General features: G+C 27.6%; 1 protein-coding gene across 1 annotated transcript; it reads left to right on the top strand.

Moving 5' to 3' along the window:
* Positions 1-2,303: 2,303 nt before the first annotated feature.
* LOC107439558 (proton-coupled folate transporter) lies at positions 2,304-17,857 on the top strand. Its single transcript, XM_016052202.4, has 6 exons — positions 2,304-2,398; positions 6,536-7,606; positions 8,769-9,005; positions 12,328-12,411; positions 13,341-13,497; positions 15,643-17,857. The coding sequence occupies exons 2-6, from the start codon at positions 6,625-6,627 to the stop codon at positions 15,755-15,757; spliced, it is 1,575 nt and encodes a 524-aa protein (XP_015907688.3). The 5' UTR covers positions 2,304-2,398; positions 6,536-6,624; the 3' UTR covers positions 15,758-17,857.
* Positions 17,858-26,207: the final 8,350 nt, after the last annotated feature.

Here is a 26,207-nt window from a genome sequence, read left to right as displayed (position 1 = left end):
AACATGAATTTGTTTCTAGAGTATTAAAAATATTTGTCTGATATCATTTAGATATTGTACGCATATTTTGTGTTACTTGAGATAGATTTTACCTGTGAGACCAACGAAAGCCCTAATTGAAAATATGATATCACTGTCACTACATTGGAATAATATTGCTCTATCAGTTCCTATTTCGTTTTAACAATTAATATTGTATTGCAATTATTTACATTTTTGGGAGAAAAAATTTTCGCGAAATAAAAACAATTTGAAAAATATTTTTTCTTTCATTATTCAGCAAATTATCTGTATTTTATTCTTTATTTTCGAAAATTACAAATATCTGTCTGATATCATTAAGATATCGTGGATATATATATATATATATATATATATATATAGTTGTTTATATATATACAAAAAGTTGTTTATATATATATATATATATATATATATATATATATATATATATATATATATATATATATATATATATATATATATATATATATATATATATATATATATATATATATATATATATATATATATATATATATATATATATATATATATATATATATATATATATATATATATATATATATATATATGTATATAAACAACTTTTTAAAAATTGCAAAACTGAATTACCTTTACAAGAGAACGATTCTCGTAATTAAATTTCTGAGATTATTAATAGCCATTAAAAGCAATTTTATGAAACTGTGGAATTACCAAAAACTAAGGGAATTACTTTAAAATTATTGTAAATTGATTGATCAATTTTATTTATTTATAAACCATCTGACATAGAAAACATTTATATAACAGCATCGAGAACCATGGTCAGATATGAGTATTTAGATAATCTGTCAAAGATAAAACAGGTAAATCTGCAATTTTCTAGTAAACAATAGAAAGCATTTTTAGTGAGAAGTCTCATGATATTATTTTGATTGTCTTTTTTATTACCAAACAACACCAGTAGTTTGCGGTTTATTAAAGAAAAAAATCAATAAATTTTTTTATTGCATTTCTGAAGGAAACTAAATTATTCAATACATTAGCTTTTTGATAAGGAATAATTTTCGTTTTATTATTGAAGGTTAAATTAAAATTAAAAAAGAATAACCCAGCATCAATCAGTAAAATATTTTTAACATTAAATTATATTATATTATTTTATTAAAATATTATTTTATTAAAATATTATTTTATTAAAATTACAACAATACATTAATATTACAATATTATATTAATATTACAATATTATATTAATATTGCAATATTATATTAATGTTATAATACAATAAAAATGAATACGCGAACCCCACAGAAATTATTGTTATAAGAATCATTATTTTTTATACAGAAAATCGTTCTCAATAATTTGGAAATAACCTGAGTTATAATTCATTCAACTAGAAAATATTTTTATAACAAATCGGTAGTAGCTTTGATTTATTTGAGAGTTTTAATGAGGGCTTAAAAATCGGGAAAAAATCACGAAATTTATGAAAATTCACAACTAAAGTTTTATAAAATTATAACTTTGTAAAATATGAGAACCAACTCCCCAAAAACTAAAACATGATTTTTATCATGAATGCTTCAAAAATTTCTTAAAAGTAATGTCAAGTACAATTGATATGTTTCGAGACGCAACACATACTTTTCACTAGGCATACTCATAAATGACAGACTGATCAAAACATATGAGGAAAGGATGGTAATAATATTGCATATAATAATAGCTATGTAAATAAAAAAAATCACTAGGAAAGAAGAAAAATCTTTTCTTTTTTTTTTGTCGAAAAGGAAGTATGTTTGTTTTATAGCTACCCTAAACATTGTATTAGGGGAACTGAGCAATACAAGTTCATAAAAATAACTATTTAATAAAACCGAATCGTTCTAAACTGTGCTGCTAAATCGTGGCATTTGTTTATGCCGCGATTTAGTAGCCAATCAGTTTTGGTACGCACTCGTGACGTCATTGGCAGGTACCCAATAATATTTGATCCATAAATTAATTCAGGAAGACCAAGAACAATGGCTGTAACGTTAACACGCCCTCTTATTTGTACACAACCAGCTGTGTTTCGCGATCTTCTGGGTTTGCGGGTACCCAATTTCGTTTTATTTTACTTTATAACCCGTTGTTGAAAAGCGTTCTTTAAAACAGCTGTTGAAAACCGTTGTAGAAAACCGTTGTTGCTTACTATTCTGACAAATGTTTATTACACGTAAAGAAAAACGTTATTTAAATTAAGATAGATTATAAACATTTCATTCTGATAAAGAATAGATATGATAAAACTGATAATTGCTATTATTATAAAAATGATTTATCGATTAGTGGAAAGATACAGGAAAACAAGCTTTGCTCGTATGTTGAAAATAAGCCATCTTGGTAAGCACCATTATTCTATAATTTATCAACCTTAGTATTTATTAATTTCACCCAGTATAGAAATGCTGTCGTCGTTTGAATTTCATTTTATTTAATATCCACAAACTAAGAGATTCATTGGAGAGAAAAAAACATACTAAGCAACATTTTAATAAATTTGAGAAAAATTGGATTTTAAATGTATACTATGCATACATGATGACATTGTTTCTCCAATGAAAACCACAAATTAAAAGATTTGAAAGAATAAATTTGTGCTTTATAATAATAATCTTATAGAAAAATATTTAGTTTTCTAGTTGTCATTTAAAATATTCCTCCTCTAAATTATATATATATATATATATATATATATATATATATATATATATATATATATATATATATATATATATATATATATATATATATATATATATATATATAATTAACATATATATATTTATAATTAAAAATTTTTGATAGGAATGACCGACAAACACCTAATCTGCGAAAAATTCTTTCCATACTTCTTGTAGCTTCGAATTTTCAATGGTATTAAATGCCGCACAAACGTGATAAGTTACTGTAGTGCAGGGATGGCGAACCAATGGCACGTGTGCCATTTATGGCACGCGACGCAATATTTTGGGCACGCCACCGATCACAAAGTTCACTATGAAGCATGTAAACAATGAAATTAAAATTCGCAAAAAATTAACAAAAAAATGCACAATTAATGCCAAAAAAGCAATTAATAATCATAAAAAAACAAGCTAACACTAAATAACAAGCAAAAATAAATTAACTGTTCTGTTTAAACTAACATCTTATAACCCTAACATAAGAAGTTATTTGTCATCTAATCTGCAACAACAGAAGTCACACTGATGTTACTTTAAGTTGAATTATGCGTATAACTGAGACATTGCAAAATGTCTTTTTTTCTTTCGTAGTCAATAAAGAATTTTGAAGTTGATAGTATTTAGTATTATTATTTACCCACTACTCACGAAGTCAAAACTATTTGTTGGCACGTGTGTGACCTCATTAAAATTTTTTTTAGTAAAAATGGCAAGCTAGTGCGTAAAGGTTCGCCACCCCTGCTGTAGTGTTTTTGATATTGAATGCTCTATAAACATTGTTTTTGACGTCACCCCATAAAACGAAATAGCATGGCATAAGACCTGGGAATCTTGGTGGCCACATGATTAGCCGTCTGAGCGTTAGTCCTGGCCTTTTTCCGAACTTTTAGTTGCAGGCTAACCTGGACCAAAAATCGGTTTACCCCATGTTATTCAATGGGAGAAAATCACGTAGCAGGGAAATTTTCATACAATTATGGGAAGAACTCTTGGGGGGGGGGGTAATTACTTTTCTCCAGCACAGAAATTCCCCCTTGCAAAAATGTAAGATGTTTTTGAGGTTGATTTCAGGTTTATTTGAAGTTGACTTCAGAAACAATTTTAAAAAATCAACTTCTCAAGGTTTATAATCATGGTGTATGAAGTTGTTTTATTGACACTTGAGGTTGTTTTGAGGTTGATGGAAATCTATCTTAGAGCAACACACTTAGAGAGGTTGTTTTTGAAGAATACATTTGATTTCTTCAACATTTCAAGCGAATACGTATATTTGAGGCGTGATTAATTTCTCCCGATTTCAGCTAAAAATATTGCTGAGCTATATATTAGAATGATTTTATGAGGTGCAAATGATGTTGATAGTGAGGTTACTTTCGGTGGCAAAACATAACCTCATATTCAACCTCGGATTTATTTTTTTACACCCGTTAACCTCAAAAACAACTTATTTTCTGAAGGCATGACTGGAAATCTCAATACAGGGTCGCTTCTCTATTTTAAACTGTTTCTTCGTGTGCTATTAAACAGGAACTTTAAGTTTTCGAAATTATCATATTTTATCTTAATTTTATATTTCTAATAAATACTGTCGAGAACTGCCTTTAAATAGACGCAGGAATAACTGTTTGTAGTAATTTAATGATTAGTCGACAAACTCGACAAAACATTAGATTATGATTTAGTCTTGTTATTATTTGAAAAAATAAAAGTACCTGTTTAAAAGCATACTAAGAAGCAAATCAAAATAGCATAGCACCCCTAGCGGCTTACATTGACATTTCCGGGCATGGGCTCTCTTTCGATTCTTAATCCTTATGATGATCCCTACCTGCTCTGGAAGTTTATCTTAACATTTATAGAACACCCTGCAAATAACGGATGCCGAAAACACTGCATAAACTCGAAGGACGCATTTGTCTTGCATTATGAACCATCTAGCGTAATTTGATTACAAATTAGACAGTTGTTGTGTAACTCATATTGAGCATAAATAATTGAGGGGGAATAAACTATGAACATTTTTCTCCAATTTCGAGCATCAATTATGGTATTGTGTATAATTAATTCGAAACTATAAATACTTAAAATTTGGCTATTCATTTGGGCTAACACTATATTATATTGACTTGCAATATCAAAAGCAATTTTCGGTGAATAATTAGTTCGCTTTTCCAATGTAACTGCTGGTAACAGCCCTGCTGCTTTTGTCAGCATTTATCTTGAGTAATAAAAAAAATCAGCATCCAAATATACCTACTGAAAAGAGCCTTGCTGTTTTCGGCAGCAACATGCAAAGTGCTTTGATTTCATATAGCTCAAAATTAACTTGTAAATATCACTTATCAAAAAAAAAATGCACCATTTTTGTCCCAAGTGCTTCATTCTCATATCTTACCCAAATTCACCCTAACATAGTAATGCCTAACAAAGTAAATATTTAAAAAAATATTTATTCTTAACTCTATGCTCATTTTTATAAAATGGTATATTTCTTTGAAGATGGTAAGAAAACAAATGAGAAAATATTACTTATGTTAGGCATTACTATGTTAGTATAATCATTTTTATAAAATTGAAATCGAAACCATACGCATTCAAATTATAACAATGTTCTTAATATTAATTATTTGAACAATGAAAAACAAAAATTGTAAGTAATCTCTTAAATGGTTAATCCTAGAATGTCTAAATCAGAAGAATGGCTAAATTAGAAAAATACATGCGCGGTAGTCAACAGAATATTAATAGTTTATCCAACAAATCCAAAGTTTTTATCCTAAAGACAAAGAAAATGTTTGGCAGTCGCCCAAATTAACTCCTTCATTTTAAATCCCCTTACGATTAGGCACTATTAGAAAGAAAATCAAAAAATGACTATAAAAAATGAAATTTATCAAAAATTTGAATTCATTTTTTTAAATGCTAACGTTCCAAATCATTTTTATCATCTTTTGAAATTTTTAACGCTATAAATCTCCCCGTTTGCTTACAAATCGACGCGTAAACTTGCAATCATACAGAAACATAGTTTTATTATATGTAAAAAACTATACAAATTGACTTTATTGTTATTTTACTTTGACGTGCAAATATCTTGCAAATTATTTTCAATAAACAGCAAGTAATTTTATTATATAGAAAAAATTTGTAAAGACAAATTTATTTAAAAACGTACTTTTCTTTTCAATAAAGGAAGTTAATGCTTAAAAAAAGTCCCATGTAGTTTCAAGCAATTTTAAATATTCATACGGCTCTGAAGTTAAAAAAATTAAGCAAATAGCTTTCTTTAATTTAATCTGAATAAGTAGAGAGCAAAATAGCACTGGGATCAATTTAAAAAAACTATTTTTTTATGCTTAAAAATATCTAATAATTTAAAAATTATTTGTATATGTTATCAATGAAAAAAAATAACATAAAGCACGCAAAAGAAAAAAGTAATTAATATCGCAATTTCGGAACTAAATGTTTCTGGTATCGAGCGTTAAATCAATCTCGATATTTATTAATTGAGATATTCAAACTTATCTTGAGACTTTTCATTTCACTTTCCCAGTTATCAAGGCATCAAATTTTATAATATTTTTATTTTTCTCTCGCTTAAATATTAATTGCGAATCATTTTTTTAAAAAAACTTATATATTAAGAGTGGTAAATACACAACACCCTGAATAGCTACATTTTAAAGGATGCGAAATTAATATTATTCTTTAGCTAAGTTACTTTTATTGGTTGTATTTATTGGATACTACTTTTTCTAACCTCCTTATTAATATTCATATTCACTTCCAGATGGAGAGCAAGAAAATTCTTGCCATTTAATCAAACGAACTGCTTAAACTTCCTCGGTATAATTCAGTCTATGCCAATATTTTCTGAAAATGACTTCAGAAAGTAGCCAGGTTAATAACGTTAAAGTGTTGCAAACAATCGATCTCCACTCGGTTGACAGTAAATCTGATATCTATTTCATCAAAAAGCAGAATGCCTCAAACAGCGGAACACGCTATACACTGAACCACTTAGCAACGAAATCTGCTTCGTTCTGTAAAGATATAGGATACTTGAAGTTAGAAGTATTCATGTTTCTTTACATGTTTTCAACCGTAATGCGATATGTTTCTTCAACAACAATGATGATAGACAAAGCATGCATCGTTCATTTGGGATATTCACAAGAAGTGTGTAACAATCTCTCGGCCTATAAGGACATTAAGATTGAAGTTGAGAAATTGGCCAATAACTATTCTCTCGGACATTCTTTAATCGGTATGATTCCATCTTCCATTCTAGCCTGCTTTATAGGATCCTGGAGTGACAAATACGGCAGGAAGATTCCACTCATAATGTCGGTTCTCGGACTCATTTTAGATGGCTTAGGCAGCACAGTCTGTGCTGCTCTGTTCTACAGCAGGATAGAATTCTATTTTCTACCAGCAATTTTTAGTGGATTAACTGGAGGCTTTATTGGCGTACTAACTGTTATTTTCAGTTACGCTTCCGATACGACTTCATTTAGTAAAAGAACTATTAAATATGCCATAATGGAGGTTACTTTTGGATTATCTAGGCCATTGGGCACGCTTACTGGTGGATTTATTTTTGAATATTTGGGTTATACGTATGTTTTTCTGATTTCCACAATGGGTCATGTGCTGGCACTAACATGGGTAATGTTCATGATCAAAGAAACAACGGGTCTGGATAATAAAGACCATTGGAAAACGAAAATCTTAAGTTTGTGGTCACCGCAAAGACTTGTGGAAAGTTTCAAAGCAACTATCAAAAAGCGTCCGAATCAAGGAAGAAAGCAAATTTTATTGTTAATTACGGTGATGAGTCTTGATGTATTTAGCTTTGCTTGTAAGTATTATTTAATTAGTAAAAACTAAGTACATCTCTGTTACTTTTAGTGCTAGTTACATAAAAAATATGTGCTAAAAAACTATATTAACATTACTGTATTTTTAAAGCATCCTAAAAGTACGGAAATACTTCTTCTATATACATATCCACTTAGTAATCATGAAATTATAAGTAAGTAAATTACAATCTATGAAATAAATTTAGAATTTTAAAACGGGCAAACTTTTGCTTGCAAAATGCTCGATTTTAAATTTTATATCAATGGTTAATTTTATAAAATTTTTAAAAAATACTGCTTGAGTGGTGAAAAACTTAAAAGCTTTCTTAATATTTAAGTCAAAAATCGTGCAAACTTACAAGTTTTATTTTAAAAAATTAAACTTGTAAGTTTTTAACTATAAATTTTATATCAATTTTTTTTTTACATTTTACTAGCTTTAGAGTATTTTGCTTAGAATTTAATAATAATAATAATATAACATTAGGGAGGGAAACTAGTTTTAATTTTATTGTTAAAAAAATCAGAAAAAATTAATTAAATAAGAAACGAAAATTTCTTCTAAAAACTTTGGTAAATAAAATTGATAAAAAATACAGTGGCCTTAACAAAATTGAATCTAAAAGTTAAACTAAATGAAAAATTTTAACAAAGGAGTAGTTTTTGAATTAATATTTAACCCAGAAATATTTTTTTCCACTTTCAACCAGTTCCCTTTAAATAATAGATTTCTTTCGGACGAAATGCTTACCTTGATTTAAACGAATCTGAATAATATAACTCGTTTAACGTCTCGATATGAAAGGTTTTCTCTGTTCCCACCCCCACACAAAGATAACTAAAATGAACTTAAAAAGAAATACGATAAATAAAATCTAAAAATGCACAATATTTGAAGTCTACAGTAAAAAAAAATAACATAGAATCTAATATATAACTTTATAAAGGTATTATAAATTAAACTTAAATTCTTAACTAGTTAGTATTTTTTTTTCAGATAAAGCGAAATTTGCAATAAAATTTTAAATTTTTTTAAATTTTATTCATTTTAATATGTAATTTTTGATGCTTGATAGTTTAGTTTAAATTACCTAAATTTAAATTCTTGATATTAAATAATAGTTTCTAGTTCTCCTTATTTTAACTGTAATTATTTTACAGCAACAATAGGAATCAACTATTTGTACGTTCATCATCTATTTGATTGGAACAATACAAGATATTCAACAGTATCATCTATTTTTGCACTAGTTGGAACATTCGTCATGTTGATTTCTGTACCAGTACTTAAGAAGTATAAAATTGGAGATCCAACACTCGGCTTAATTGGGAGTATATCATTAATTACAAAAAATATATCAATAGGAGTAGCAAGAACTAAAGAAATTTACTTCTTTGGTAAGATACTCGTTTTATATGGAGAAAGCATTTTCATTCTAAAATTATGATAAAATAATCGGCAATCAATCCACACTGTAAAATTTTCCAGATCAAATTACTGTAAAAAGTACCGGCACTCAGGGTGCCAGATATTTTTATCGTAAAATTCATTTTTACTGGAATTAGTTATGGAACAAGAAGTTCTAATCTACCGTAATTTTTTCAGCAATAATTACCAAAAAGTCACTAAATCGCTCTAATTAAATACATATTATTGTAAAAATTACTGTAAAATATTTTACGGTAAAACTGGATTTTACGAAAAAAGGGATTTTAGAAGAAAATGGATTTTACGGATGTGCCGGTACTTTAGACCGTAATTTAATCTGAAATATTTTACAATGTACTACAAAGATTATCCTTTTTTCTTTGGACACTTATAAAATATCTCTTAAAAAAATTCGACATATTTTTGAAAATGCAAGGCTACTTAGAAATAAAACTATGATTGCAAAGGAATATAACAACAGAAATAAGAGTCCCCAAAAAAATTTCTTTATTTGGTATGAAAATAAGCATTTTTATTAAATGATTAGAAAAACACTATGGTATTATTAAAAAATGTGGGCTCACAGTGTGTTGCGGTATGCATAAGCAAACTGCAGATGTTGCGGTACGCATAAGCAAACTGCAGAATAACTGAAATTTTAAAAATGTTTATTTTGGTTATTCTGTAGTTTGCTTATGCGTACCGCAACACAGTGATTGATGAGGAAAAAATGGACGCACGTAAAAAAACATAGTCATCAAAAAAATTCGGAGTTGTAAAAGTTATTATATAATGACTAACGCAAAATTTACTGATTTGACTCGTTAATAGTGTAAATAATTTACTTTTCTTTTATCTCCAATTGTTTCTATTATTATGTATCAAATTGAGATTTTATTGTTATGTATAACCCAGACTAGAATTATGATTTTCAACTATTGTACTTTCTGAGATTTAACTTAATCCTCCAATTTATTTTTCTATTGCGATGAAAGAGCAGATATCCAACACTGGATAGGTACTCTGATAAAACTTGAATAGTTAGTTAGTGGAGTTAGTTAGTCGGGCTAAGAGTTATCTCTGCCGCTTGTCTTTCGGAGCTTGTCGCTAAATCTGTTTGGTCTTAACAATAAGTTCCTTCAATCGCCGAAACCGTCGACGCCACTATTTCGACTAGTGAAGAAATCAGTAACAATACCATTGGTGATACTGTGCTCGTTGAAGTTATTCATTCCAGCTCGAAACTTTGAGATCGTAACATAGCGGGTATTTCTGCGCCAATATATATATATATATATATATATATATATATATATATATATATATATATATATATATATATATATATATATATATATATATATATATATATATATATATATATATATATATATATATATATATATATATATATATATATATATTTGCTGTTCTTGGATCTTTAGGATGTCAAAACGCGAGAATTTAACAATTTTTAATTACTTTGAGAAAAAATATCACGACCTGAAATTAGTGAGTGACAGCATTTAGTACCAATGTAAGTTTTTCTGTTGTACGGAAATGTGATACTTCCGTTGAAGAAAACGTTTCTAGCATAACAAAATCTGATGAATGTGAAAGTGGCCCTCAAAGTGTTACTTCACACCCATATGACTTTTTTCAGAAGATATTGCATTATGTTCTTAAATTTAAAAAATCAAATCAAAATTTAACTAAACAATGTTGTCTAAATAAAAAGTTAAAATTGTCTAGCTGTCTAAATTAGGGAAATACATAATAGTGCTTTATTACATATTCGAATTTCTTTTAGTAGTTCCAGAAAATTATGAACACCCCCTTGAAAAAATTCTGCGTACGCCACTGGTAGTACATCTACTTTAACGGTCCTTTTCGTTTTGGGTTTGCCAGTTGTTGTTTTGTTGTATCTCATTATGTTGTGATTCTGATTATCATTAAATGTTTTTGTTGAAAGCTTGGAGATCATTTTATGAATGAACAAACATTAACTATATTCACTTAACAACGAAGCAAAACGTGGCAATTTATTGACAATATTAATATTTAATTCTTTTAAATTAATTGTTTGACTAAATAACATATTTTTGAACAAAATTATTATGAAACTAGCCGTAATTATTCTCTGATACGGTTAGTTTCATAATAATAATAGAACAATGTAATCTCAAAAACAATAGTTTGAAACCTTTTTTTTTATTTATATAATAGCCTTAAATTTTTTATCATTACGAAAATAAAGATGGAAAACAGGCGTTAATCGCTTTGAAAATTCTGATAATAATATTAATGTTTAATAGTAATAAATTTGCCTTGTTATTGTATTGTGTTTATATAATGAAATAGTATGCTTAATAAAAATTTCATTTCATTACTTTTAAATGGCATTAAGACATGCATTTTTTAAAATTATTATTCATTTTCAGCATTTCAAAATTATAAAACTCTTGTAAAGAAAGGTTCATATAATGGAAAACAAAAGAAATTAGCTGCTTAACAAAACAAGTGAATAAATAAAAAATCAAATATAATATTAGCAAATCAACTGTGCTAATAACCGTTGTTTCATTTCCACTACACTGTAAAAAAAGTCCGGATTGAATTATGGTATAAAGTACCGGCACTTTGGGGGTATCATCCGCAAAATCCGTTTTGACAGTAAAATATTATGTTGTAATTATTGTAAAACTGCCGTAGTCTCGGTACTAAAACAAGTACCGTACTGTATGGTATTGACATTTCTGATGAAAAAATTATAATAATTCTGATAATAAAAACCTAATTATACCAGTATTTAAACCATTCATTTGGTAATTTTTATACTCATTAGGAAACGGTTTACCGAAAATTCAAGTTTTCAAAATTATAGCTCTCATTACCTCAAATTTATTAAAAAATAACTGAACTGAAATAAATTCAACCGGATGAGTGGTTTTTATGCGATTTTCAAAGGCCTCTTGATTAAACTACCAAATTTTGCCACAAATACCAAATTTTATAACATATTATAAAATCATATTTTATGGTTACATTTAACAAAATCAGTACCAAAGCTCTGCAGCAAAAATTTTCGAACTTTTTGGAATTCTTATAGAGCCAGAAACGTGGTAATTTTTTTCGTCTTCTGATAATTTCGATCCTATTTTTTTTCAGTTAACTAAAAACAAATATTACCCTTCTTTTTTTGCAATTATGAAAAAATGTGACTTTCAAAATTAATGTAATTATGTTATTTAAAAAAAATTATGTTCTGATATAACATGCATATTTTTTTAGGCAATGCTGCGGGATTTTTCTCTGGACTTAGTATACTGGCTAGTCGATCAAGAATATCTAAAGTTGCATCAAAGAACGATATAGGTACTGTTTTAAAATTCTCTTCAACGATAAATAAATAAAAAAATGCTATTATTTATTTGTTTACTAAACTCTATGCAATAGAACAATGACTTTTCAATACGACATCAATACGGCATCTTAAATATTTTAAACAAAATAATTTTTGCAAGAAAAGTTTTTAAAAATCATCGAATTTAATTTTCGGAATGAAACAATACAGCTCACTGGGAAAATCAAATGCAAAGAAGCAATGCCCAAATTGTCTTGACTTTATTTTCAACCGTATTTCGCGTTCTCAAGGATAGGGAGCATTATTTGCATAAGTTACTTCAATTTCTGGTAGAAGATTCTCCTGTTACAGACAGGTTGCTATATGTTTTTTTTTCATGCATACGTCATACATTGGTAATTTTTTATGCATTAATTATTTGTTTTCAATGCAATTATTTATTTTCAATGCAATTATTTATTTTCAATGTCGAAAAATTCTTTTGAGAGTGGCGTCAGTAATTCTGCTTTTGGATGCACTAATTTGTTATCTGAAATCACGATGTTTAATTTCCCTGGAAATCCGGATCTTAAATTCCCTCAAGACGAATTCAATGTCGTAATACATTAAAGAGGAAAGACTGGATAAAAAATGAATAATCATGTCCTGCTATGACGTTAAAAAAGGAACAGCAACGAATTCAATGACGAAGACGAATGAGAAGACGAATTCAATGGAGTAATACATTCAAGAGGAAAAACAAGAGAAAAAAGTAATAATCATGTCTTGCTATGACGTTAAAAAAGGAACAACAAGACTTCTTGAAGAGTTTGTCTTTTTTAGGATGCATGGGGAATTAAATTTAGTTTAAATTGTATTTTTTATAAAATGTATATTAAAAACCAAATCATTCAAATATTCCATTTCATATTTTAAGGTAACTTTTCTTTTGTATTTTCAGGCAAAATATTTGCTTTCTTAACAACAGCAGAAACGTTTCTACCAATTCTAGCATCGGCTGCTGCGTCTCAATTATTCAATGCTACGCTAAATTTTTATCCAGGAATGGTCTTCCTTATTGTGGCTACTATTCTTTTTATACCTATAGGAGTATTCATGTAAGCAATTTTTTCAGAGTTTTGTTTCACCGTATCATTTTAATTTGCCATTCTTATTTTTAAAAATTACTTTTAATTCTTTTTTTTCTTTTTTTCATTTTTCTTCTTCACCAAAAACTATTTCGTCGCTAATAAGGTACTAGCAAAAACTAGAATGATATTTGTTTATGACTTCATAATTTAAAACAAATTAACTTTATGATGTTCGTTTGATGTTAAGACAGAAGTCTTTACTATATAGTAAGGTGACCAGATTTATTAAGCATGGATTGAGGGCAAAACAGCGGGGCGTGAAAATTTTAAGATTTGAGAAATCGCATTTACTTATGGGTAGGTAAGTATTTTATTTCAGTCTGGGAAACATCCTTGAGGATGATCCGAAGACATGCCATCAGGAATAACTCTCCCACTTTTAGCCTTTTCCGCGAAGTCCAGCTCTTAACATAAAAACAGTTTAACGAGGACCGATGCAGAGCAAACTCGGTCACTACGCGGGCTGATCAAAGTGATCACCTACCTGCTTACTGTTAGTGACGCTTAACTTCTACTGAAAACCGCGTCTTTACTATCAGTCCACTGCGGAGCCCATTTATTGATGGAAAATATTAATTTATATGTGCAGGACACACAAAGCTTTTAAAAAATCTCTTAGATAATATGAAGTAATTAATTAATATAAGGTAAGAAAGAATTAATATTTGGTGCAGAACCATCTTCATTAAACGTTTAACTTGATTTCATTACTGAGTGGTTTTAAAATATCATTTAATATTCAGCTTTTGAAAATATCCGAAATGAATTAGTCCATGATTATTAAAAAAGGCTTAGTTTTTGCTGGAATTATTTCCAGGAGAATATTTCTTGACTTTTTCGTCTGTTAGTATTAGCATTATTTTTATGCACTTTTCGTTTGCATTCTTTTCACGACAAACTATCTTTTAAAAAAAAAAAGAAAAAAATGTGAATGTTTGATTGTTTTTTCATATATATCACTACATATCAAAATGATTATACGTTTCGGGAGAAATTCGAGAACACGAGTTAAAATTTGGAGGCATTTTTTTGTTTTCAAAGAATTTGAAAGTTCTCGAAGACAATCCATGAAATTGAAGAACTTTCCTCAAGATTTGAGGATGTCTGGTCACCATTCTACATAAAAATAAAGTTAAAGATAAATAAGCAATAATTTAAAAGAAAGAGTATAGTGGAGTATAGTGAACTAAATAAACACATGAATAACTTTAGATCTAATGATTTAGGTCATTACAGAAAATCTTATTTTATCTACCAATGTTTTAATTGTTCCTAGAATAATAGACCTCTAATATGATAATTAGTGCGGAATCATACACATCAAAAAACTTACTTTCTCTGAATTAAAATGAACTTTTTCTCAATGAAGTTTTTTTTTTTTTGAATTCTGAAATCCGGGGAGAATTGAGATCTGGAAAAGCAAATAATAATAATAAACAAAAATAAAATTAATAAAGGAAAATTTGAACACTTTTATAATGTTACATTATTTTAGACTTCTTAATTTAAAAAGAAAAATTTAAAAATTTATCAAAATTGGGTATATAGCTATCAAAAAATGAATGTTAAAAAAAAAAACTTTTGAAATTATTGACTAGACAGAAACTATTTGACCGATATCCTTCAAATCTGGAATTTTGACACTTAAGTGTTTTTATCGACTATAATGAAATGTTAATACCACGCAAGAGAAATAAAATATTGATTGAATTCAAGGTTGGTAAAATTTATCAATGAAGAAATAATTTAACGTTAAAATATTTAAAATGCTTTTTCAATTAGTAATTCTACTTTTAATCATTTGATAGGATTCAGACTGCCTTGAACTTGATACAATTAATGTAACAAAGTCAATGATGAGAAGCAAACATACAATTAATCACTTTTTAGTTCATTTAATGAAAACACTGAAACAATTTTCTCAAGCATGAAAAATTAGTTTGAATATTGAAATGATTATAATTTTATTTTTAACTTAATCGATCAAAGGGATATTCTTAATTGTGTACAGTTACTGCATTAATCAATTATATTAATCTTATTGATGACGCCTAAATTTAATGAACCTATATAAAAAGGGCAGAGTGACATTTTTCTTGCTTTATTTTTTAGTTGGCTGTCTCGTCTACCAGTCATCGATTATGAAAAGTTATATAATGAAGAAGAAGCATACGATGAGGCTATAAATTTAAAAGAAGAAAAACATTCTATAAAGGAAAAATATTAAACTATTTAGAGACATTCTACCACACACGTTGCATTAATATCATCAAATCATTGCATCTCTTGTTTTGGTTAAAAAAAAATAGTTTTCAATCTAGGATTTATTAACTCGTTGTTTAGAATTTGAAATTGACTACACTTTAAAAATTCCAGATCAAATTACGAAATTAAATACCGGTATTTTAGGTGAATTATCCATAGAATCCACTTTACCGGAAAATTTATTTTTACCGTAAAATGTTATACCGTAATTTTTAAAGTAATATTTACTTAATTAGAGTGATTCAGTAATTTCTACGATAACTATTACTGTAAAAATTACGGTACATCAGAATTTTTTATTCCACAACATGTTCCTTTAAAAATGGATTTTACGGTAAAAAAAGTACCAGCATCCTGAGTGCCGGTAGTTTTTGCCTTAATTCGATCCAGTTTTTTTGCAGGGCACACTGCGCAAAATAGGAAACGGACCCCCCATATCTTTTGATCTAATGGTCGGATTTCCATGTGCTAAGACTCAATGGTTCGAGGGGGTGGCCTCAAATATGCTAAATGATTAGGGTAGACGATGTTTTTAGTTACGAAATCAAACACGAAAACGTACTTTCGCTGAATAAGCACACCTTTTTTCCATCCCCAAATGATAGTTATTACATAGCCCAAATCTGGAAAATATAACCCCAATAGTTTAGTTAGGAAAGCGGTCCAAAGTTTTAACCCTTTATGCGTATTTTGCATATCTCGAGAACTGTATAAGCGAACTGAAAATTTTTTTTGTATACAATTATTAAAAAAAATTTATTAAAAGATAATGTCATGTAAAATTCAAATCTTATTTATACTTTACAATTTAAACTTTTTTCGGTTATGATTAACTTAAATAATAAAAAATAATAACTTAAGCTATTTTGCGCATGGAATTATTTTTTAAAAAAATTAATTTCATAATTGTGGGCACAAAAAAAAATTCGACTCGCTTAAAAAGCTCTCGAGATATAGTGAAATCATCAAAAGTAAAATCAATTTAAAGAGTTCAAACTTTGGATCGTTTTCCTTGCCAAACTATTAAGACAATATTTCTCGGATTGCTGCTGCATCGAAAAAAGGTATGTATATTCTGAGAAAGTGCGTTTTTATCTCTGAGTTCATAACTTAAAATATTGTCTACACAAATTAAATAGCATATTAAAGGTCACCCTCCTGAACCGTCAAGATTGAATCCAAAAAATTGAAAATCCGATCATTAGAATAAAAGTTATTAAGAGTGGTTCATTCATTGCGCACTATACGTAGTTTTCAACGAATACTTTAGATTTTGAAAAATATAAAGATAAAGCAGGTTTCTTAATTGTGAATTTTCTGATCTCGGTAAAAGTTACCGAGCTTTTATGTGTTTCCATGGATACAGTACGTTTTAGCTTATTCTGGTGGTTTCTGACTGTACGTGTTTACTCAGAATACAATAAATTCAAATGAGTAATTTGATAACATCATGATAACATTTAAAATTATTTTAAACCTTTTAAAAATATTTCGTTAATTTGTGAGGCATTTCTAAAAAGTAAATGAAAAGTTGCTTAAAACATACATTTCTACTTTTAAGGGGTAGATGAAAGCTTTCAAAAATTGATTCTAAGATTTATACATTAAAATTTTTAAACATTTTGAAATTATTACGTTTATGTAATATTGTGTTGTAATGGATTTTGAATATATTAGATCTAGAATGAGTTTCAAAGCATTACAACGGAAATAAGCTGCGGACGCAATTTGTAGAGATATTTTGTACATTTTGTATATTGTAGTTCCTTAAAGTATTTTGTATATAAACATAAAAATTGCATGCATAATTTTAAGATGAATTTTCATCCCTCTATCTTCTTAACCAGTAGTAAATATTTTACTTTTTATTGAGAAAATATCAAAATTTTCATTGATATTTGCTTTATCTTTTGCAGAAAATGTAAATTGCTTAGAGAAATTTTCATTACTCAAGGAATAATAAATAAAATCTAAAAAAAATTGTATTTATCTTTATTTTAATTATTTAAGTTATTATTTTCTTGTATGTTAATGTTTGAAATAAATGTTGAAATCCAAACAATTTATGCATTTATATTATGCTTTAAAAATGTATGATGAAATTAGTTGATGACATGTTATTACAATAATATGTCAACCAAAGGGTTACTTGGTATAATATATATTTATTATTCATATACTGGAGATTACGTTTAAAAATATTCAGCTACTTGTCGACGCTTATGCACCCAAAAACTGTGATCTTTATCTGAATTTAGAATGTTATTTTTAAATACATAAAATTAAAGAAACATTTAAAATTGGTAACAAATTATTCATTAACAATAGTTTGTAAATTATGCATATTTCGATAGCTTTAACTTAGTTCGTGTAGAAAAAAGAATGTTGAGTTTTCCTAATAAAAGAAAGTTGTAAAAATATTAATTTTGATGTATAGTTCTGAAAGAATCTTTAAACATTTTCTTTATATAATTTGAAAAGCTGAATTTTTTTTAATAATTTATTTAGTATTATTTAATGATACTTCCATATTGTACTTAAAAAGCTACTCTTCTTCCTCTTCAAACAAAAGTCAAATTAATTAATTAAGTGAAATACAAGAGAAAAAGAAATAGCAGCACTAATCGTTTTTCACAAATTAAAAAAAAAAACTCTCTAAATTTATACTTCAATAGAGTGAGAAATCGAGATTTCTAGTAGAAACTAATTTACAATTAACGTAGTTTCCAACCTAGTATTTAAAAATATTTATAAAAATGTTGAGTTTATTAACTTTGCTTAGTGTTTTGCGTAATTTATTTGTTTTTATACATTCACATCCACAAATTATTTGTTTGTTAAAGATACAAATAATTATACAATTAATTTTAGCATCAAAAACTAAATTTAAGAAAAAGAATAGAATTGTTAACTCAAAAGAAGAGATTTTTTAAAAAGAAAAAAAGATATTGCACAGTGCACGAAACAAAAATGCAAACTCCTTAAATACTTATTGATCTAATAAACAGACTTTTATGTACAGGACTCAATCATAATGATTCAAATGTCTAATCTTAAACATGCTTATTAATTAATACAGACTTTATTATAAGTTACGAAATCAAAAACAAACACGAATTTTTCGCGAATATCTAAGATTAGACATGTATAAGATTTGACATTTGAACCATTATGATTGAGTCCTGTACATAAAAATCTGTTTATTAGATCAATAAGTATTTAAGGAGTTTACATTTTTGTTTCGTGCACTGTGCAATATCTTTTTTCTTTTTAAAAAATCTCTTCTTTTGAGTTAACAATTCGAAATCAGATCAGAATGCCGTCATTCAGTCCCTGCCGTCCATGTAAGTAGATCTGATTTCGCTACTCACTTTATAGTTCATTTTTTACACTGTTTTTTCCTTTTCTTTTATTTTATTTTCTGTTTTTACATGTTATTTTCACTTTTTGTATTCCACTTTATTTGTAGTAATTTTTGTAAAAAAATTTTTTTGAGTGCTCCTCACACTATTGTATTAATATATTTTGCTTTGGCTTTATTAATACAATATCAGAAAGCAGTCTGTTTTGCGGATATAATCGTGTGGGCTGATGAAAAGATTTTATCTTTATTTTTTTAGGTTTTCTTAAATAAAATTTCATTTTTTTTAACTGTTGTTTGTTATTTTTTTACTTATTATTCCCCCCCCTTTTTTCATATGTCTATATTCTTTCTTTGATTTATCTTCATTTTGATCTTCATTTTATCTTTGTTTTATCTTCATTTTGATCTTCATTTTATCTTTGTTTTATCTTCATTTTGATCTTCATTTTATCTTTGTTTTATCTTCATTTTGCGCATTTGGAAAGCTGTTTAATGCAAACGTGAAAGCTCCATTCCTGTTGCGAGTTACTGCGCTGCGTTACTTGTCGCCAAGCTTTCGGCCGCTGCAGGGAAAGTTCGCGATATGCCTGGTGTGTTTCAGAATGTTCGCCTATCTTTTCTTCGTCGCTGTACTGCGTGCATAGCCGCTGCCGGCCACTGTTTTGAACACTTATTGTAATCAAATGCCATTAAATTTGCTTTGATAACTTAACTTCATAGTTTTTGTGTGTTTTTGCTTCATATAAGAACATAAGCTTTGCGCCCACTAGCGGTTTTGCGTTTTGTTTTCGACCATGCATTCTTTGATAAAAATTGTTTGCTTGAGTGTGTCCTATCACTTCCTAAAATTTTGCCCATCTTTTTAGAATCACCCTGCATATATATATATATATATATATATATATATATATATATATATATATATATATATATATATATATATATATATATATATATATATATATATATATATATATATATATATATATATATATATATATATATATATATATATATATATATATATATATATATATACGACAAACCATTAAGATTGTGTTCTATAGCGTAAAAATCCGATGATCATTATATCAAACATTACTCAGTGTATTCTCTTTTTTTTTATTTTACGCGTTGTGCATTAATATTTTTTAAAGTTCTAAAATTTTATTCTGGTAAAATTTTGCATTTAGTATATACAAAAAAAAATTTTTTTTAAGTCTCAAATTTTTAGTAGGATCGTTTTAACAGTTCGTTTTATTTTAACAGCAAAATATTTTTTTCCATCTTTTCTGAAAATATTTCTTTGACGAAGCTTTCTTATAATTCTAATGAATTCATTTTGAACAAACTTGATACTGCTCAGTTTGCAACAATTCCTTTATTAATATATTTTTTTGCAAACCTTGTACCTTGTACTTAACCTTAATATATTTTTTACGTTATCTTGATTTTTTTAATATCATTTTCTTTTATATCGAGTTAATTTAAATACTTCAGATCTACCAAGTATTATGCAAAAAACAAAGACACGTCATTAAATTTACTCAAATGAAGTATATTTAAATTTGTTTTATGAGCAGAAATTTTTACAAAACGAAAATAAAATTCAAGATAAAATTATAACTGCTTTTAATGCGGTTTTTAATTGATTTTTTGTAATAGTATTTAAAACTTTTTTTACTTAAAAGTGGCAGTGAAATGATATGCGGAATTTTACTAATCTTAAAAAAGTTATCTGCAAATATAATTAATGTAATTAAGAAATTGCTTTTTCAATCAACAGTTATACTATTTGAGAAAAAAATACTACTAACTATACTATCATTTAAAAATCATTGTACTACTTGAAAAAAGAACTAACCTTGTTTTTTAAGTAGCATTATTTAACTGTGAAATTTTATACCATGTACAGTAGTAATATCGTGAATTATAATTTTAATTAAGCTAGTTGATTTGTATTCTAGTAAATAGTGATTATTATGTAATGCCTACCTATAATAGATTGCAATAGTTAAAGCTCCAAGGTTTGACTATTTTATGATTTGCCATAAAGACCTTAACAGGTATTTAAAGACAAAGGAGAAGAAACCAAAAACTAGAAGGTCAATGGAGGGATGCATAAAAATAAAATTGTTCCTAGAAATACCCATTTAAACTCCGAAGTATCGAAAATGTCTAACTTTAAAATGTAGTAAAAAATTTAATTTACAATAAAAATTCTATAATTCATTATGATAAACGCTTTTTTCATTGGGTTTTATCATCAATAAACCACCACAAGGAGAAAGAAATTCTGATAAAATTACCGCACTGTATGTTAATGGTATCTCAGGCGAAAAAAAGACATAATTCTGGTTAATAAAAGCAAAATACACGGTATTTAAACCATTCATTTGGTAATTTTTCCGTTCGTATGGTAACGGTTTCCTGGAAATTATAGTTTTCAAAATTATATTTCTTATTACCACTCGTTAAGTAAAAAATGCAAAATTGAAAAGAGAATTTAGTCGGATAAATGGTTTTTGTGTAATGATCTAAGGTATCATGATAAAATTACCAAATTTAATCACACATTATAAAACAATATTTTACTGTTATTTTTTCTAAAATCATTACAAAAGAGCTTCGGTAGAAATTATCAAGCTTTTTTACATTCCCATATTGTCAGAAACATGGTGAAATTTACTATATTTTAGTAATTTAGACCATACTTTTTCTCTCAGTGCACTTTTAAATTGTTAAAACTTTGAGCATACCTTAATAAATAGTTAGTAGATTTTTTAAGCAGAATATTTTAATGTTAATTAAAAGTTCCAACCAGAACACAAAAAATCTCTGTTCAACTTTGAACTTAGATATCAGCACCTTGAACAATAATACGATTTAAATTTGCTGAAATATTTATTAAGGTGATAATTTGAACCAAGCATCTGTTCCAATTGGATCATAGTATCGTCTAAAAAGTATGATGAAATGGTTCAAATTAGCGCTATATTAAGATTGAAAAAATAATTTAAACAATTCAAGACACTCTAAGTTATCTAATTGTGTGAATTTACAAATAGAGATGAATATTAATTTTTAAAATCAGACCTAAGTCTAAGAATTTGAAGATTATCAAACTTTTCCGCTTAATAACCCGTACCCATACTTTTTTTTAAAAACATAAACATGTTTTTGTTTCAGGTATACAAAAATAGATACATTTTCTAAGAAAACTTATAATCTTATCAGCAAATTCCATACACATAATAAAACTCTTCTAAGAAAACAAAACATCATAAAGTTTAAAATTCAGGAAATTATCATGTCAACGTCAGCACACAAAGCACGTTTTTTCGTTTTTTTCCTTGCAAAAGTTGTAAAATTGCAAACCGCAAGTAAATAAACAAAAGAACTTTAACTTTTGAACTTCCATGGTATTTTATGTTAATTTTCTTTTCTGAGTCTCATTGTTATTATTAATAATATTTTAAAAACGAGAAACTTTTTGATGCAATTTAACCAATGCAAGTTTTGACTAATTAAATGCAGGTTTTATTTTGACTAATGTAAGTTTACGATATTATTTTCAATAATTCTTAATAGGAAAAAAAGAACTCATATGAAGTCAACACATTGATAATTTAATAGAATAATTAGTATTTTTATTATTACATGATTATTAACTTACTTTTGAATCTGTAACAATGTCTGTTTCTGTACAAAGTTTGCTTTGTACATTGTTCTGTAACAATGTTGTTCAATTTTTGTCTGTAACAATATTTGTAAATTCTCTTTGATAGTGATATTGCTGGTAAAACAAAAAGAAAATTCTGGTTAATTAACCAAAATATTTAATATTTAAACCATTTATTTAGTAGTGTTTCCTCTCATATAGTAATGTTTTACCGGAAGTGCCTGTTTTCAATATCATAGTTCTTATTACCAAACATTTAATAAAAAATACCGAACTGAGAAGTAAATTTAAACAAATAAGTGGTTTTTATGTCATGCTCTAGGACAGGGATGGGCAAACTATGGCCCGTCGGTAGGCTTTATCCGGCCCGCTGATAGAATTTTAACTTGTCGATCCGTGGTGAATCTAAACAATATATATCCATTTTCTTGTCGACTTTGGTTAAAGCTATTTCTTTTCTTTCTTTTTTAACAAAGTACTAATGACCTTTTTACTTTCTCTATTTTTGTTCTACAAAACATAAATTGATGGAAATATAGTTAGCACAGACAACTTCAATTGGTAAAATGTAAAATCAGAAGTTCTTTATAGAATAGCCGTAGATTGGCTCCAACTAGCGTTTGTCTTTCTCGAGGAGCAAACTTATGGAATCTAATATAAGTGAATTGTACTTCACATGTGGCAGACTGCGTATTTTAAGCTCCAACGAGCGGACAATCTATCAATCACCTGAAGCAGTTGTTTCTAAATGTGCCAAAGTTGGAGTTTTACAATTCATTTGCAAAAACTAGTTTTCAAAATCTAATATTTCATGCCCAGAAAATCAGTGATATGCTTGCTTAATCTTATATATGTGAACAAGAGTTTTCAACTATGAACCTTAGAAAAAATCATTTCAGGAGTAGACAAACAGAGCAGTATTTAGCCTCGTTCCTTAAAATAAGCACATCTCACTTCGAGCCTCAATATAAGGAACTTTTAAAAATGAAATCTCAATTTCATTCATCTTACCAAATATTTAAATTAAAACTTGTATATAGCTTTTTTTTTAAATTTTGAAGTTTTTACTTGAACCACCAAACATTTTTCTCTCTCGATTTTTTGCCCTCGACCAAAAAAGTTTGCCCATCCCTGCTCTAGGATATCGTGATAAAGTTACCGAATTTTTTCGCATATTATAAAACAATATTTTATTGTTAATTATACCAAAATTATTAACAAAGTTATTCAATAATAACTTTTGGAGTTTCCGCAGAGTCAGAAATATGTTAAATATTGCCATATTCAGATAATCCCATCAACCTTGCTCAGTCAACGAACATTAACGTTTAGTTTGTACTTCTAGCATTTCAGTCTATGAGGTTCATTGCAATTTAAAAAACTTATTTTAAAATTACCAAACCATTCTAAATAAAAATGGAAACGGTTTTTATGTATTTTTTTAAGTTTCTGAATCTTTTTGCTATTAAAGAAAATTTTCGCTCACTTTTATTTAATAAAAGAAATAAAAATTGGCTTATTTTGTTGCTGTTTCTAATGACACTTACCAATACTAGCAAGCCTGCATGGTGAAACCAAGCGAATTTAAGGCACAGGGTGCGTTTCTAGTTTTTCAGTAGTGCCATCTATGGCTAAGAATACAACTTCAGCAACACATACACGTCACAGCCCGTTTATAGGGAGGACCCATTCATTCATCAACAGATCGTAACTTTGACCTGAACTAGATAACATACAATATCTAATGCAGTACCCCCAGAGGTATTGATTTGTTATGGGAACATGTAGGACTTTGTGACCCGACAGATTTCACTTGCACCAGTCATCTACACGGGGAGTATTTTGCCGACGGGAATCGAATTCACGACCTCTTGGACACAGCCCTACCAACCAGGCTATCTCGGCTTTTTTTGTACTGTCATTATCGCGCCAGGTGCATTTAAAGGGATGATTTCGATAATTTCCTCTCTTAAGAGTATTGAACAGAAGAAAACAAAATTATTTTCAGACTTCGTCATTAAATTATGTGGCCAAATATCATTATTTGCTTAAAATTGTGTTGATGTAATGCAATAAAAAATTATAATAACTAAAATATGTATAATTATTATTTTATTTATGATATATTAATATTTCGTAAAAAGGAATAGTAATAAAACAATTGAGCAAACATCGTAACTATTTTAATATTGCAAAATTATTATTTAATTAAAGCAAATCATTATTACAAGATGTATATAATGAAGTAAGGGAAAAAGTAGTTTCTCAAATTTGCTGACGATTTGACCAATATCTTTTCATAATTGCGTGCCATTTTTTTTAACTATTATATCTATACTATATTTCATAACTTTTATTAACTATTAACTATTTTTAAAGAAAAAATCATTTATGCAGGTATTTCCAAACAACCAGACATATAATGTAATATTTTTTCCTTTCAAAATGCCTCTGTTCTTGACCTCGAATAATTTATTTATTCCTAAGTGGAAATTTTGTGACGAAACAATGGGCTGTTAATATTACATCATGTATTAATATACACTGCAGAGATCCATTTTTATTATAACCATTTATATACAATTCATTAGGTCTTCACTGTTTATCCTATTAATACCCGACTACAAATAGTGAAATGATGTAAATAATGTCTTTACGAAAAACCATTTAGAGAATGTATGCTTAACAAGTGGATATTTCCTTCTGTTTCCTACCACTCTAGCTTTAAAAGGTATTGTTCTACTCTAGAGATAATTTTATTACATTGTATGGTTCAAATTTATTTATTTACTGTTATATAGCCGAGGTTACGCTGTGATTTGAACCCGCTACCACCTTTTTAAATAGCGTTAGGCAGAAAGACAAGACTGGTGTAAAAATAGTTTTTAAAAAAATCATAACTATTCAAGTTTGTTTTTTAGTTATTATTTTTTGTTACACATGCATATTCATGCTTGCATGATCATTACAAAACATCCTTTATAATCCCTATTTATTAAAAATAATTTTAAAAAATCATTATTTTAAAAAATTATTCAAATTAGAGAAAAACATTACTGAGATGCACCTATAACAACGTGAAAGTAACTGGTTCAAATCCCACCTTGACCCAGGCTGTATATTTGTACCTTCTTTCTCTATCTTGGGCTATCGACTTGACAAGGACATATTAGCCGAACTTTCTAATGAGCACACAAGTCTATGTGTATTTGCGCAACACTAAATAAATAAATATTATTACGGTGGGAGTTGAACCTGCTACAACTAAAATTCCATTTTAGGATGTTGGTACAGACCTGATGTTGTAATTTAATTTAACCTGATATAGTATTTATTAAGTAAAAATTAAGCTATTTATTTAGTTCA

The sequence above is a fragment of the Parasteatoda tepidariorum genome, chromosome 6, assembly GCF_982258835.1.
Source record: "Parasteatoda tepidariorum strain Cologne lab strain chromosome 6, Ptep-v5.0, whole genome shotgun sequence".
NCBI classification, from domain to species: Eukaryota; Metazoa; Arthropoda; class Arachnida; order Araneae; family Theridiidae; genus Parasteatoda; species Parasteatoda tepidariorum.
Note: the sequence above shows the minus strand (reverse complement) of the source record. Positions and strands in the feature narration are given on the sequence as shown.

Coding starts and splice junctions, on each gene's coding strand:
- LOC107439558 (XM_016052202.4), top strand. CDS start 6,625: ATGACTTCAGAAAGTAGCCAGGTTAATAACGTTAAAGTGTTGCAAACA. Junction 9,006..12,327: donor TAAAGAAATTTACTTCTTTG/GTAAGATACTCG, acceptor ATATTTTTTTAG/GCAATGCTGCGGGATTTTTC. Junction 12,412..13,340: donor TGCATCAAAGAACGATATAG/GTACTGTTTTAA, acceptor TTGTATTTTCAG/GCAAAATATTTGCTTTCTTA.